We start from the raw sequence: 14,518 nt of genomic DNA on the forward strand, positions 1-14,518 counted from the left end.
ATCTAGCCTCATCACTCGGTAGTTAATTCTGAAATCGATAACAACACAGCATATTCATCCAGAAACTACCAGTTACTAGTACCATATCTCTAATAATAATAATAATAGTTTATTTTGTACAGCGCCTTCCATCTATGAGGAATTATAAACGTTTCGAAATCACATTACACTTTGGGCAAAGAGATTCTGCGATATGGATGCAACCATTCGTGATGGGGGGAGGGGGGGGGGGGGGGGGGGGGTGTGCACCAACAAGTTTCTTTTTCAAATTTGACATTCTGCAGTTTGACACCGATTTTGGATTGTTTTGAATTTGTTTTGATCTTAAAACGATATTAATAATAATTATCCAATAAATCATCAGTTGGTATTTTTTGACTGGGGTGGCAGGTGGGGTGGCAGACCCCTTTTCAGGGGTGGCGGCTGCCACCCCATGCCACCCTGGTAGTTTCGCCACTGCCAGGACCAGATGGACTAACCTGTGAATTTTATAAAGAATTTAGCAGCCTGCTTCTAGAACCGTTACTCAAAATGCTTAATCATTAATTTACTACGACAGAATTACCGCAGACTTTGAGAGAAGCAAACATATCTCTTATATTAAACAAGGGGAAATGCCCAGAATCTTGTGCCTCCTACAGGCCAATAGCACTCTTGAATGTAGACCGGAAATTGCTTTCTAAGATTCTAGCAACTCGTTTGGAGGACCTGTTGCCTATACTAATTGGAGAGGACCAAACTGGTTTTATAAAAGGCCGTAATTCTACAAACAATGTAAGACGTCTTTTGAACGTTATACAGGTCTATAGATGGATTGGTGCTTTCCATGGATGCAGAGAAGGAATTTGACCGTGTAGAGTGGTCCTTCCTATTCTACACATTGGACAAATTTGGTCTTGGCAATAACTTTTTGAAATGGGTGAGAATACTGTACACCAACCCACAAGCGGCTGTTGTAACGGATTAAGATCAGAGTACTTTCCAACACATAGAGGCACCAGGCAGGGCTGTCCACTGTCTCCTCTCCTCTTTGCGCTAGCCATTGAGCCACTGGCTGAGATCATTAGAGCCACGCCTTCCATACATGCCTTACAGCTTGGAGAGATATGTCATAAAATAAGTTTATATGCGGACGACGTCATAGTGTTTTTATCCCAGCCTGAGATATCAGTCCCAGCTCTCGTTGAGAGGGTAGATTGGTTTAGTAATTTTTCTGGGCATAAGATCAACTTAAATAAATCCGAAGCTATGCCTCTGGGTAGTCTTAGGACTAAACCAAATACAATGCCATCCTTTCCTTTTAAATGGTCTCCATCTGGTTTTGTATATTTAGGTATATTTATTACCCTGTCATTTAATCAACTGTACAAAGCCAATTTTACTCCATTATTTGGTAGGGTAAAACAAGATTTAGATCGCTGGACCTCACTCCCTATCTCCTGGCTTGGGCGAATAGCTCTGATTAAAAGGAATGTATTACCCAGGTTGCTTTATCCCATTCAGATGATTCCTATTTTATTTTCAAACAGGGTGCTTAATGATCTGAACAGCTGGCTTAGCTCTTTCATATGGAACAAACGTAGACTAAAAATGTCAGTGATGCAGCTGCCTGGCTCTATGGGTGCCTTAGACATGCCAAATATTAAAGTGTATCAGCTCTGTGCTCACCTGACAGCAATATCTCAATGGATAAAGAATGATGTCTCTTCTACATGGTTGGATATTGAATCCTCATTATCAAAATGTGCTCTACGGGACTTACTGTATTTTGGGAGTTTTAAAAACATAAAAGAAAAATGGACCGACCCAATCACAATTAATGCTTTGAAAGCATGGCGGTAATCTCGCCGTATGGAAGGGAGGCTCAAATTGACTTCCATTTTCACCCCGATAACCAACAACACGCTCCCCTCTCCTTCAGGGGGGCGTGGTCAGCTGCAGCTCACAAAATCAGCCCCCTGCAAAAACAGCGCTGGAAAGAGCAAATAGAGCTAAATGAGACATGGCTAAAATGCAGGATCTGTTTGGTATATTGAAAAAAAAACTATATTTATATACTTTATATACAGTTGCAAGAAAAAGTATGTGAACCCTTTGGAACTACCTGGATTTCTGCATAAATTGGTCATAAAATGTGTTCTGATCTTCATCTAAGTCACAACAATAGACAAACACAGTCTGCTTAAGCTAAAACCACACAAACAATTATATGTTTTTATGTTTTTATTGAACACACCATGTAAACATTCACAGTGCAGGGTGGAAAAAGTATGTGAACCCTTGGATTTAATAAATGGTTGACCCTCCTTTGGCAGCAATAACCTCAACCAAACATTTCCTATAGTTGCATATCAGATCTGCACAACGGTCAGGAGGAATTTTGGACCATTCCTCTTTACAAAACTGTTTCAGTTCATCAATATTCTTGGGATGCTGGTGTGAATCGCTCTCTTGAGGTCATGCCACAGCATCTCAATTGGGTTGAGGTCAGGACTCTGACTGGGCCACTCCAGAAGGCCTATTTTCTTCAGTTGAAGCCATTCTGTTGTTGATTTACTTCTGTGCTTTGGGTCGTTGTCCTGTTGCATCACATATCTTCTGTTGAGCTTCAATTGGTGGACAGATGGCCTTAAGTTCTCCAGCAAAATGTCTTGATAAACTTGAGAATTCATTTTTCTGTCGATGATGGCAATCTGTCCAGGCCCTGAGGCAGCAAAGCAGCCCCAAACCATGATGCTCCCTCCACCATACTTCACAGTTCGAATAAGGTTTTGATGTTGGTGTGCTGTGCCTTTTTTTTCTCCACACATAGTGTTGTGTGTTCCTTTCAAATAACTCAACTTTGGTTTCATCTGTCCACAGAATATTTTGCCAGTAGTGCTGTGGAACATCCAGGTGCCCTTTTGCAAACTTCAAACGTGCAGCAATGTTTTGGCTTCCTCCATTTTATGACCAACTTATGCAGAAATCCAGGTAATTCCAAAGGGTTCACATACTTTTTCTTGCAACTGTAGGTATGGCCCTACAATATATTGTTAAAATATAGCATGATATTTCCCCTTTAAATCAATAGGCGTCTTCAGATTTCAGTGTGGTCTCACCACACAGCACATCAATTACATCACAAAGTAGAATAAGATTGAAACACTCAATCCCAATGATTGATACAGACAATCATAATAGAAAAATCATCTCTCATCAGTGTTTGGATCATCTTTTGTCAAAAGCACAATAATGAACACACATAAAACACATATGCATAATAGCAAAAACATCTATTTTAAATCAATACATTCATTTTAGTCAAGTACATTGTTCAAAATCTGAAAAAGAAAAGTCAGACATTTGCTAGGCATTTGTTTGGCAAATATTCAAAGACTTTTGTAAAAACCTGGAAAGGAAGGATTACACATTCCTAAAACTTGAATTCATACATTTGTAAATACTACAACCGATCTGTACCAAATTAAGTCTCTCAATTATTCTTATTAGCCATACTTACCTGAACATTATGGTACTTGGAATGGGTTCTTCTGTGTTTATCTAATGTTGAATATAGTCAGTCGAACTTACCGAACAGCAAGAAGCCGACATAGCAAGGACCACAAATGAATGTGACTTAAAGCTGAAGGAGGTTGGAGAGCTACTTAGAGACATGCTTTGGCAAAAGTTTGGAGATGAACTGTGAATAGCTGTAGAACTAGCAGAAGCTGAGTATGAGCGTGTTGCTCGAGTACCTCCTGATGGCAACCATGAGGCCCACAAATTCATGCTCAGCCATCTGAAGTCACTGGTGGGGACCGCAAAGGTCAATCGGTTGAGAGAGATCAAACGGGAAGCAACCAGTTTGGTTTCCAGAAAGGCTGAGTTCCTCATGGCGAGACGACAGGAAGACACAAGGTCAGGATCAACAAATACTGACAGTCATCCCATCTTTACCCCAACCATTAGGCTGAAACCCACAGCCCTCCCCAGATTCTCTGGCTACAACCATAATTTTCACAGGTGGAGAAGAGACTGGGAGTCGCTCCAAAAACAGGGAGAACCAACCGGCTCCAAAGAAGTGAAAAAGATACAGTTGCTACTTATAACACCGCAGATGACATTCTCCGTGTCTTGGAGGACCGCTATGGCAATCGAATGGCTATTGCCATTGAAATAGTGGAAGACCTTCAGAAGATGTCATCTGTCAGAAGTAGCCAACCAAAGAAAATTGTCGAGTTGATTCAAGCCGTGGAGAAAGCACTCTGGTACCTGAGTGACCTCGGAGACACAGGCGCCAAAAATAATCCTCTCGTAACAAAATCCAGAGTGGCTTGTGTATGTAGCCAATCCAAAAAATGGTGTGAGGCCAGAGAAAAGGTTTGATTATCTCTTGGAGTTTCTCAAGCAGCAAGAGACTATCTACGAGGAGCTCAAGCAGCTATGAGATGAGGAGCCAAGTAAGCCGAGTTGGAAATACACCAGAATTGAGCAGAAAAGTGCCAGAACCAAGTCTACAAAGTCAGCTGATGACCAAGGCTGTGTAGTCTGCGGCGATGTCAAACACAAGAGGAAGCTCTACTTCTGCAAGCAGTTCAGGGCTTTGAGTGCAGCAGAAAGGAAGGCTTCAGTAAAGAAGTTGGGTGCTTGTACAAGATTCCTTGAGGTTCACGACGACCAGTCATCCTGCAAACCTGGACTGCGAAACGAAAACGAGAAAACAAGGACTGCAGAGATGGAGAGGCTGAGCATCACTACTACCTCTGTCCCAAATCTGTGTCAAAGAGGTCTGGTGACAAATCTGAAAAGGATAAAGGCAAAAAGAAGTACACAGAGGGTCAAGAAGATTTCATCAAATCTCCCACCAGACCTAACAAAGCAGTGTAGGGAGGTTTTCTCAAATGTTGCCTCCAGAGTCTTCAAAACCTCAAATGACCAACAAAGTCTACTTGAAAAGAGTGGAATGCAAGAGCTTCCAGTGATCATGATGCTACTCGTCGTCACAGCTAACGCCGGACAGAAAGTCGGAACACTCAACGACTTAGCATCTGACACAAATTACATCACTCACAGAGCGGCGAGCCGTCTGGATCTCAAGAGTGAAGATATCATGCTCGTTGTACATGGAGTTGGCGGAATGAAGGTTCAAGTAAAGACAAAGCGCTATCTCCTCAAAATCTGTGTATCCATCCCCAAGGGCACACTGAGAGCACATCAATTGGTTTGCTATGGGCTTGACAAAATTGCAGACGTCCACAAAAGTGTGACACCTTAGCAACTGCAGCCATTCTTCCCAGACGTACCTCTTGATGAGCTTGTGAGGCCCAAAGAAGTGGAGCTTCTCATTAGCCACAGAGAAGGCCAGCTAGCTCAGAGGATCAGAGTCGTGGGAGACCTCGTACTGTGGGACGGACCACTTGGGAAAACAGTTGGAGGAATCCACCCCAGACTGTTTGAGGTGGTTGAAGTGTCAGCCCACATGTCAAAGACACACTTTGCAAGATCAATGAGAGCAGCAGCTGTGAAATATGAAGAGCTCACTAACCCCATTCCAGAACAAAACCCCTCAATCAAAGAAGCAGCTGAAATACAGGGATCAACTGTTTCGACCAGCAAAGAGAGTTTCCTGAAATGGTGGCAATGGGACAGCATTGGCACAGCGTGCGAGCCCAGATGTGGAGGCTGCCGGTGCGGAAACTGCCAGCCCGGTGGTAAAGAAATGACCCTTGCCGAGGAAAGGGAGCTTGATGTGGTAAAGGATGGACTCACCTATGTCATGAGCGATGATCAAAGCAGAGAACCACGTTGGCATGCAAAGTATCCCTGGCTAAAGGATCCGGCCTCACTGCCGAACAACAGAGGTGCAGTTGAAGCAACATTCCTAAGAACAGAGAAGCAGCTAGCCAAAGCAACAGAGTGGAAGTCTGCCTACAAAGCTCAAGTGCATGACATGTTCGACAGAGGAGCTGCAATCAAGTTGACTAAAGAGCAGATCATGACCTGGAAAGAACCAGTATAGTTTGTGAGTCACCTTATTGCACCAAACCCACACTCTACAACAACCCCAGTAAGACTCGTCTGGAACAGCAGTCAAAAGTTCAGAGGCACCAGCATAAACGACTTGCTGATGAAAGGGCCAGACGACCTTAACCAGATACGTGCTGGCCTCCTGAGGTTCAGAGGGGGAACCAACGCTGCCTTAGGGGACATCAGGAAAATGTACAATTCTGTATGGTTGGAAGACAGAGAGATGCACCTCCACAGGTTTCTCTGGCGGGATTCTGAGGACAAAGAGTTGGAGGAGTATGCAATCACCAGAGTCAATATTGGTGACAAGCCTGCAGAATGCATCGCACAGCTCGCAATGCGAGAAACAGCCAACCTACCTCCTTTTGCCCACCTTGAAGAGGAGTGAGGGGTACTACAAAATGATAGCTACGTTGACGACATCCTCACGTCTCACAACGACTTCGAGAAGCTGAAAACCATCACAGCAAACTTGGAGCAAATCCTGAAGGCTGGAGGTTTCCTGTTGAAGCCTTGGGTCTTCTCAGGCCAAAGTGGGAGGAAGGGGAACGACAACAAACCAATGAAGACCAAAGTTAATAACATGGTCCTCCCGAATCAAATGAAGGATGAAGATAACAAAGCGCTTGGTCTAGGCTACCTTGTGGAAGAAGACAAGATCCATGTCATGGCATCCATTAACTTCTCAAAGAGAAAGAAGAAGATGTGACTTGGCCAAGACCTTTTACTAGACCAAGTAAGAGCGCAAACCCCAAACCCTTTGACAAGAAGGAACCTCCTGAGTCAAGTCTCAGGGTTGTATGATCCAGTTGGTCTGATAACTCCTGCCAACCAGAAGGGTGCCATCCTTGTGCGGAGAGCATTCCAGGAGGCAAAGAGCGACAACTGCCCTGTCAAAGACACCTGGGACTTCGAAGAGACGGTGCAACTCGGGCAGGTTACATTCACCAGGGCCATAACGCCTCCAAGCTTCATTGGAAAACCTTGGGCAATAACATTCTCCGGTGGAACACCGACCAAGGCCCATTTGTCACTCTGGTGGAGTCCAAGGCGAAACTAACTCCTTTAGACCACAAAGGTGATGCTGTCAAGGCAGAGATGTGCAGAGCAGTGGTTGCCTCACGTCTCAAAAAATACTTTGAGCAGCACAGCAAGATCCAAGTTGGAAAGTGGTTCCATGTGATTGATAGCCAAACAGCCCTTGGTGCAATCCAGAGAGTGAGCTATGGTTATCAGACCTTCTTCGCAAACAGAATCGGAGAGATCCAGAACACAACAGCGATTGATGAAGCCATATCTAGGAGCTTATATTATTTAATAGTTATCCTTTTATTTTATTATTATTTTCTGTTTGTAGTAAATCTTCTTTTTAATTCTTATTTAAGTTTATCAAATAAGTTGTACTATGCCTCTGTTTTTTGTAAAGGCAGCCTTTGGGCACCGGGGGAGGAGAGACCGGCTCATTATAAATATGGGAAACAGGTGGTAGTGAGCGGCGCACCCGGTAGGCTTATGGTTTTTTACCATCGGGTAAGAAGGAAGAAAAAATGCTTGATGTGTATAATAAATTGCACTGAAACTACTTTTGCTCGGACCTTGATTTTTACCCACGCGTAAGATTCGCGACGGGTGCCTCAGCGGCACTTTGCATTATATTTCTTTCTTATATTTTTATGATTTTGGCCGCTATAGCGATCCAAGACTGGTCGTGGGTTCCTGGTCCTCTGAATATTGCTGACATCATAACCAGAGGGGCCAGTCCTCAAGACCTGGATGAAAGTTCAGAATGGCAGAACGGACCATAGTTCTTGAAGTTACCAGTGGATGAATGGCCAATGAAATCTGCCAAAGATTTGGTGACAGCTGCCAGAGACAGTGTCAACAGATTGCAAAATAAAACGTTTGTTGCAGCACTAACCAGAGTCAAGGCCAAGGCACAAGTTCCATCAGATCCAAAGGTAGCCAACACAAAAAACCCATCAGAACTAAAGCTAAATCAGGAACAAACCCAAACACCCAAAGAGGCCACCAGCAGGATCAGCTGTCCTAAACCTTGTGAACGTCAAGCGGTTCAGCAACCTAAGTCGACTCGTCAAGACAGTTGCTTGGATTTGGAGAGCAGCGAAGAAGTTCATTAGAGGGAAACAGCAAACTGCAAACAGTCCAAAGTGGGAGGCAGTGTCGTCTTCAAAAGTCATCTCAGTGAAAGAGAGAGAAGACGCCCTAAGATACATCTTTCTTGCGGCACAGCAAGGTGCATCCTTCCCAAGTACAACCACAGACAGGCTGGTGGTGTACAGAGACCAAGAGACTGGCTTGTTGGTCTGTGGGGGTCGCGTGCAGATCTTCAATGAAGATAAAGTTGCTGTCCCTATCTTGTTGTATGAAGCCTGGGTATCACCAAGATGGAGTGGCCGGAACCTTGCTCAAGATGAGGAGGAGAGCATGGGTCGTGAAGGGTCGGAGGATTGCTCAGAAAGTGGTTGAAAACTGCATGCTCTGCAGAAAAACTAAAACAAAAAGATGCCAGCAAGTAATGGGTGATCTACCTCCAGAGAGGACAGAACCAGCTGCCCCCTTCGAATACACAACAGTAGACCTCTTCGGACCTCTTCAGTGACTATCCCTACAAAAAGCTTAAAGAAATGCAAGCGCAAGTGAACAAGTTCTGGAGACACTGGAGTCAACTCGCTGGCCCTAACCTATTCGTAAGGAACAAGTGGCATACAGCCAAGAGAAATCTCGCAGTCGGAGACATCGTCTGAATTGTAGACCAAAACGCCCTGAGGGGTCAGTTCAGGATTGCAAGAGTGGTCAGTGGTCAGTCAACTTGGACAGCAAATGAATTGTGAGGGATGTCAACGTCAGAACCTTCCCAAGCTACCCTGTTCCTGCCACAAGGCCTACCACAGCAAAAGCAAATCACCAAGCATCGAAAAAGCTCAAAGAGGAGATCCCAGCGACAGTTCTTCACAGAGACGTCAGGCGACTGGTCGTCTTGCTTCCCGCTGAAGAGCAGAGCAAAGCGTCTGACCCAAGTTTACCTTTTGTAACATGCGACCTCCCAGGTGTCTCCACTGGAAAGTCGATTGGGAGATGTGAAGTCAACTTGGAAAATCCTCACAGGAGATCAAAGGGTTAAAAAGTCGGTCTGATTCACAGAGTGGCAGCTGTCTGAAATTCCCTAATCGCTAATCAGCGTCGCTGCACCTTTAAAAGCACCGCACCTGAAAGAAGGGCGGTAATCAAAGCTGGAGAGGGACAAACTAAAAAGCGTGCGTCCAGCAGCAGCAGCAACAAACCAGCAGAAGAAACATCAAAGAAGCATCACTGGTGCAACAATAATAAGCTGGAGAGGCGGCCGGTGAGAGACGAAATGTGTGTTTATTTAAGAGTCATACAACTTGCCGTTCATGGCGCACGTTAGAACGTATGTTCTAGTTCAGTGTAATTTGTTTGTTTGATATCCTCAAGATAAAGCAACATGATTGATGATTTAAAAACGAATGTGATTTGTTTATTGAGATATGTAGATTGATAAAAATTCAGTATATTATATTTGCATTTTTAATGAGACTGCATAAGTTAAAAACTGTTAAAAAACATGATTCATAAAAATACACAAAGAAAGTAAAAACAATATTCACAAGTGTTAAAAAATATATGTAAAACATGTATTTTTGCATTTATTATTTCATGTATATTGTATTTACAGTAATTATTTTTTATTTTTCATTTAAGGTTTTTCACCATACAACCTTACTACTACATATGCTGTACTGCAACAACAAAAACTAAAGTAAAGAAGAACTCAAAAGAAAACAAAGTTGTGGTCATTGTACGAGAGTCATTGAAACCCAGTTAAAACCTCCTATGGACTGTACCATCCCATTCAAGCGGGGAAACTGCAAATAGAGTGGCGAAGTCACGCCCATCTACTTCCGGTCCATGGGACCTTATTTCGGAAAAATAATGTATTGAAGTCATAAGTCAATGGAGAGTGAAAACGTATCTTTCGATCCCGTTTGAATTGTGCCATGAATTACACATATGATGTTTGTCAATCTTAAAAAATAATTTCCTTGTCAAAAAGTCAGTTTGTTGTAAAACTGTTGAAATATAAGACTATGAAAAATACGCAACTAGAAACACTGAAAATCCCAGAGTCGCGTAAGTGATGTCACAATTGTTTTCCTTCACTAAGAGATAGCTAAGATCAGCGCCATATAGATATAATCTATCTATATGGCGATGGCTAAGATAAGAGAACTTTAACAAGATGCCTGTGTGCTTAGTACCAGGTTTTTATCATACCAGCAATGGGTCTTGCTTGTTCTTTCGCTTCCCGTCTGATGAAAGGACCAGGAGTGGCTGGATCAAGTTAGGTACCTAGCTAGTAGCTAGCACTTTAGTTAGCATTACAGCCTTGTCATTTTTATTAGCCTTAATATGAAGTAACATTAAGTAACCCAAAATGTTAAACCGTAAGAGTAGTAGTCATATTTCGTGAACCCTTTGAAGAGTACTGTCACCGGTGTGATCGTTCTATAATACACAATTTAAGCCCGGGGGAGAAATGCTAACGCTAACGCTAGCATCGGCGATCGCCGATCTTTTCTACTTCATGCTATCTGCACAAATGGTTGACATTAAACATTAAAAAGACCAGGCAGTTCAGAGATAATCAAAGGAAGGCAGGCAGGCAGCTTTGCATGACATTCTTCTGGACGTGTTTCATTGTTGTGATAGTAGGGGTGTAACGGTTCACAGAAGTCACGGTTCGGTACGTACCTCGGTTTGGGGGTCACGGTTCGGTACGGGCTCGGTACAACAACAAAAAGCAAAAAAAACTCCCAAATGCATAATTCCAGGTTTGTTGTTATTTATTTTTGAACAGTAGTGAAAGTTTCAGTTTAAAAATAAGGAACTCTGAGATTTTGAATAATTAACTGTATTAAACAGTTAAAAACAAACCACAAACAGTACCACACACCCAGATGGCCAGATTATCTATAATGGCTGATGTCAAACAAAAAGGTTACATCAAGCTGTAAAACTAGCATACCGCACCGCTATCGAACAACGCCGACACACCGTCCTCGTCCGATCCACCACTCGCACTCCATCGTTATTGTAGTCTACAGGGAACCCGAAATGTTCCCGGCACACAGCTGATTTAAAAGAAGCAGGTGGGTTCTAGCTCCTGTGTGTTATCTGAAATCACCATAGATGAAATCACCTTACTAACTTTTCTTCTTCTTGTATTTTGTTCGTTTTGTTGTTGTGTTTCTTCTTGTTCTTCATTTGTTGTTTAAGGGCGGCTGGCAGACTTTTTTTAGGCGCAATACCCCCCCCCCTGGATTATATATAGTGTAGTGGATACTGCCCTGAATGACAGACTTTTTTCCCAAAAGGCGTATTCGTCATGTGACTGATGCCGAACCGTGACGTCCGAACCTTGACGTCCGAACCGTGACGGTACGGGACGAATATGGATACCGTTACACCCCTAGGTGATAGTGAGGGTATTCAATCGTTTTGTTGACAAGACAGTAGTGACGGCCATCTTGGTGACGTGTGTTGTTTTGGGAGACCAGAGATGTAGTTAATTGAGCGTCCCTCACAAACAAATGTGTTACTTCACAGTTTTACGACACATTTATTTTTTTTGATTTGCAAAATTATCTTTTAAATTGACAAACATCATGTGTAATTCGTGGCACAATTCAAACGGGATCGAAAGATAATCTTTCTCTCTCCATTGACTTCAATACATAATTTTTTCGAAATAATGTCCCATGGAGCTCCACCAGAATGGGAGGGACTTTGCCTCTCTATATACCCAAGGCAGCGCCATATAGATAGATATATTAGATAGATATGGATAGATTCTATCTATATGGCGCTGACCCAAGGGCTTGACAAAGAGCGGGAAGTCTTCTTCGCTGCTTTTGTGGCAGACTACAGCGCCACTTACAGGCCTGGCATATGTACTACAGCGTCTCCAGCGCTTTCAAATTCAAATCTGGATCAGTCTGTATCAGGTCCGTTACAGCCCATTTTCTTTTAGAGATTTGGGTATAGGAAAAGAGAGAGGGTTGTATTTTCTGACACTTGGTGAGTTCCCTGACACACCAGGGACACATATTCATGTATAAAAGACGTACAAGAATGCATTTTGCATGATAGGTCCCCTTTAAGTATTGACCAAATTATTATTAAACTAATGTTTTAAGGTTATCATAAATGATAAAAAGAGTAAAACTGTTAGGGAATAATTCTCCTTTACTCCTAGAGATCTAAGCTTTTTGCCCTTTGACGTACGTCTGTTATCTCCCTTAAGGAATGTGCTGCTCCAGCTATATGTTGTTATTCCCAGTTTATGACCGGCAACTCTCAGTCACAAATGGTTTATGGTTGTGAGAACGCTGGAACATTTCCTTCTCAGTGTTTGTGGACTCCAAGGTGTAATCTTCGAGGCCATGAGGGTCAGACAAGTGATTCAGTGTTCGCAGATGTTTAGGTTATCTCCTCCAATAAGTTGATTACTCTCAGTGAACCATTTAAAAGGTCTAGCAGGAAAGAGGTGCTGCAGAACTGACGTGGCAACTCTCCCGTGCAGTCAGAACCTCTGGCTGCTGTCACTTGTGATGTGAATCCTCCGGCCGATACTCCTAAATAAACCATCAGTGTTTGTCATCAAAACTTCTGCTCGTCCCGTGTCTCCTTCCTGAGTCGGTGACTCCCACTGCATTGCTACACAGAAGTTTCCCCCACAAATGAAGCTTAGCGCAAGTTCAACCAGGAAGACCGTCTTTCTCATTCACGTATACGTTATTACTCTCTCTCCTCTCAATAAGTGACAGGGGGCGTCACTCTTCAGTCTAACCAATCACTTCGCTCTATTTCCAAGAGCCTATCATAGCGCTCTGTCAAACCTTTTTAATCTGCTCTTTCCCCTTCTGACAGCTGTCATTTCAGGTGACTCGACACAAACGGTAGTCGCAAACGAAACCTGCAGTATAGCACTCCAAGATATCCTCAACATGTCCAGTTCGGACTTCTCTGAGAATGATCTCTTCCAGGAGGATCCCAATCCCGATCCCGGTCCCGACGTGCCGACTGACTCGGCAGCTTCTACTTCCTCAAACCAACGGCGCATGAGCAGCCGCCTGCTTACCCGCAGTGCCTCACGAACAGAGGCAGATCTCCTCACCTCCCAACTACAGCAGCAGGGCATCTCTCCAGCCCCAGGTCTCTCTCTCTCCCAGCTTCGCGAGCTCTCGGATCAAGTCCAATTCGTCGCTCCCCAGCCCATGCCAGCAGCTCCAGCCGGCCCCTTTGACACACCAGGGCGCGGGCGCGGGGGTAAAAGACCAAGGAAGTTGACGCCCCCATCTGCTCCTCCGCCAAAGAAGACAACTTCTTCCCAGCCTCGTCCCATCGCTGACCAGGCCGTAAACACATTCAACCAGCCCTACATGGATAACAGCGTGGCCAATACCCTGCAATCCCTGGCCAGCTCCATGCAGAGAATCAACACTCGCCTCCAGTCCCTGGAAAGTGTTTCAGCCGAAGCCTCCACTTCAGCAACTACCAGGGCCGTACTTTCTGCCATGGCGCTGCCAGGGTTCACGCCGGGTCAGGCCCTCTCTGTCCCACACACCAATGCCTCCCCTCATTCTTTGGCTTCTGCCATCCCAGCCCCTCCCACAGGTAGGCCTTACATACCCCAAGCCGCTAACATTTCCCCCCGGCTCAGGTCAAAAATACTCCAAGGGCAGGACATTAACCTGGTTAGCCTCATCCCTGAGTGCGACAAATCCATTGCCACCGGGGGAAACATCACAGCCGTGTTCAAAACATCAGACCCCCGTCTCAACAGAGACCTTTCTATAGGGCAGTTTCTGGTTGCTTTCCGCATATACCAAGAAGTTATATGCTCAGTCTACCCGGAAAGGAGGAAAGAATTAGACGCCTATCTGGGTCTGATAGGCGATCTCAATCTTAAATACGGGAAAAGTCTGTTCTATGCTAACCATAAGGGCCCAGATCCCGTGTTTGTAGACTATCTACTCTCGGTGCTTTCCCAAGTCTTCAGGGTAGGCGTCCTCTCTTCCCCCACCGTGACTTTCGTTGCAAAAAACGTACAGTCTGCCATTAAAGAACCCGCAGTTGTTTCTCAGCTCATAGAGAAAGAACTCAGCAAAGGGTATATAATCGGCCCTTTTCACTCATCCCCATTCTCAGTGTTTCACACCAGCCCAATAGGAGTAGCCACCCGCAAGTACTCAGAGAAGAAAAGGCTAATTTATGATCTGTCTGCACCCCGCTCCGGCCCTTTTGCCAGCGTCAATAGCCTCATACCCTCGGAACCATTCTCCCTTCACTACGCCTCGGTCGACAATGCAATTAAGCTCATTAAATTCGCAGGCCAAGGAGCCTGGCTCTCCAAAGCAGACATCACCGATGCTTTCAAAATCATTCCCATTCATCCGTCCCAGTGGAA

General features: G+C 44.3%; 1 protein-coding gene across 4 annotated transcripts in view; it reads left to right on the forward strand.

The window, feature by feature from the left end:
• Positions 1-14,518, forward strand: part of LOC307043356 (uncharacterized protein) — a 283,918-nt gene that overhangs the window by 8,465 nt on the left and 260,935 nt on the right. For 3 of the 4 annotated variants that reach the window (XM_079687743.1, XM_079687742.1, XM_079687741.1), the window contains exon 1: positions 2,930-2,973. The exons of the other annotated variant lie outside the window; for it this stretch is intronic. In XM_079687743.1, the coding sequence (XP_079543869.1) occupies positions 2,960-2,973 (14 nt within the window). In that variant the 5' untranslated portion in view covers positions 2,930-2,959. Of the gene's footprint in view, positions 1-2,929; positions 2,974-14,518 lie in introns of those variants that run through there. 4 annotated transcript variants of the gene reach the window in all.

The sequence above is a fragment of the Notothenia rossii genome (genome assembly GCF_949606895.1).
Source record: "Notothenia rossii genome assembly, chromosome: 6".
NCBI lineage: Eukaryota > Metazoa > Chordata > Actinopteri > Perciformes > Nototheniidae > Notothenia > Notothenia rossii.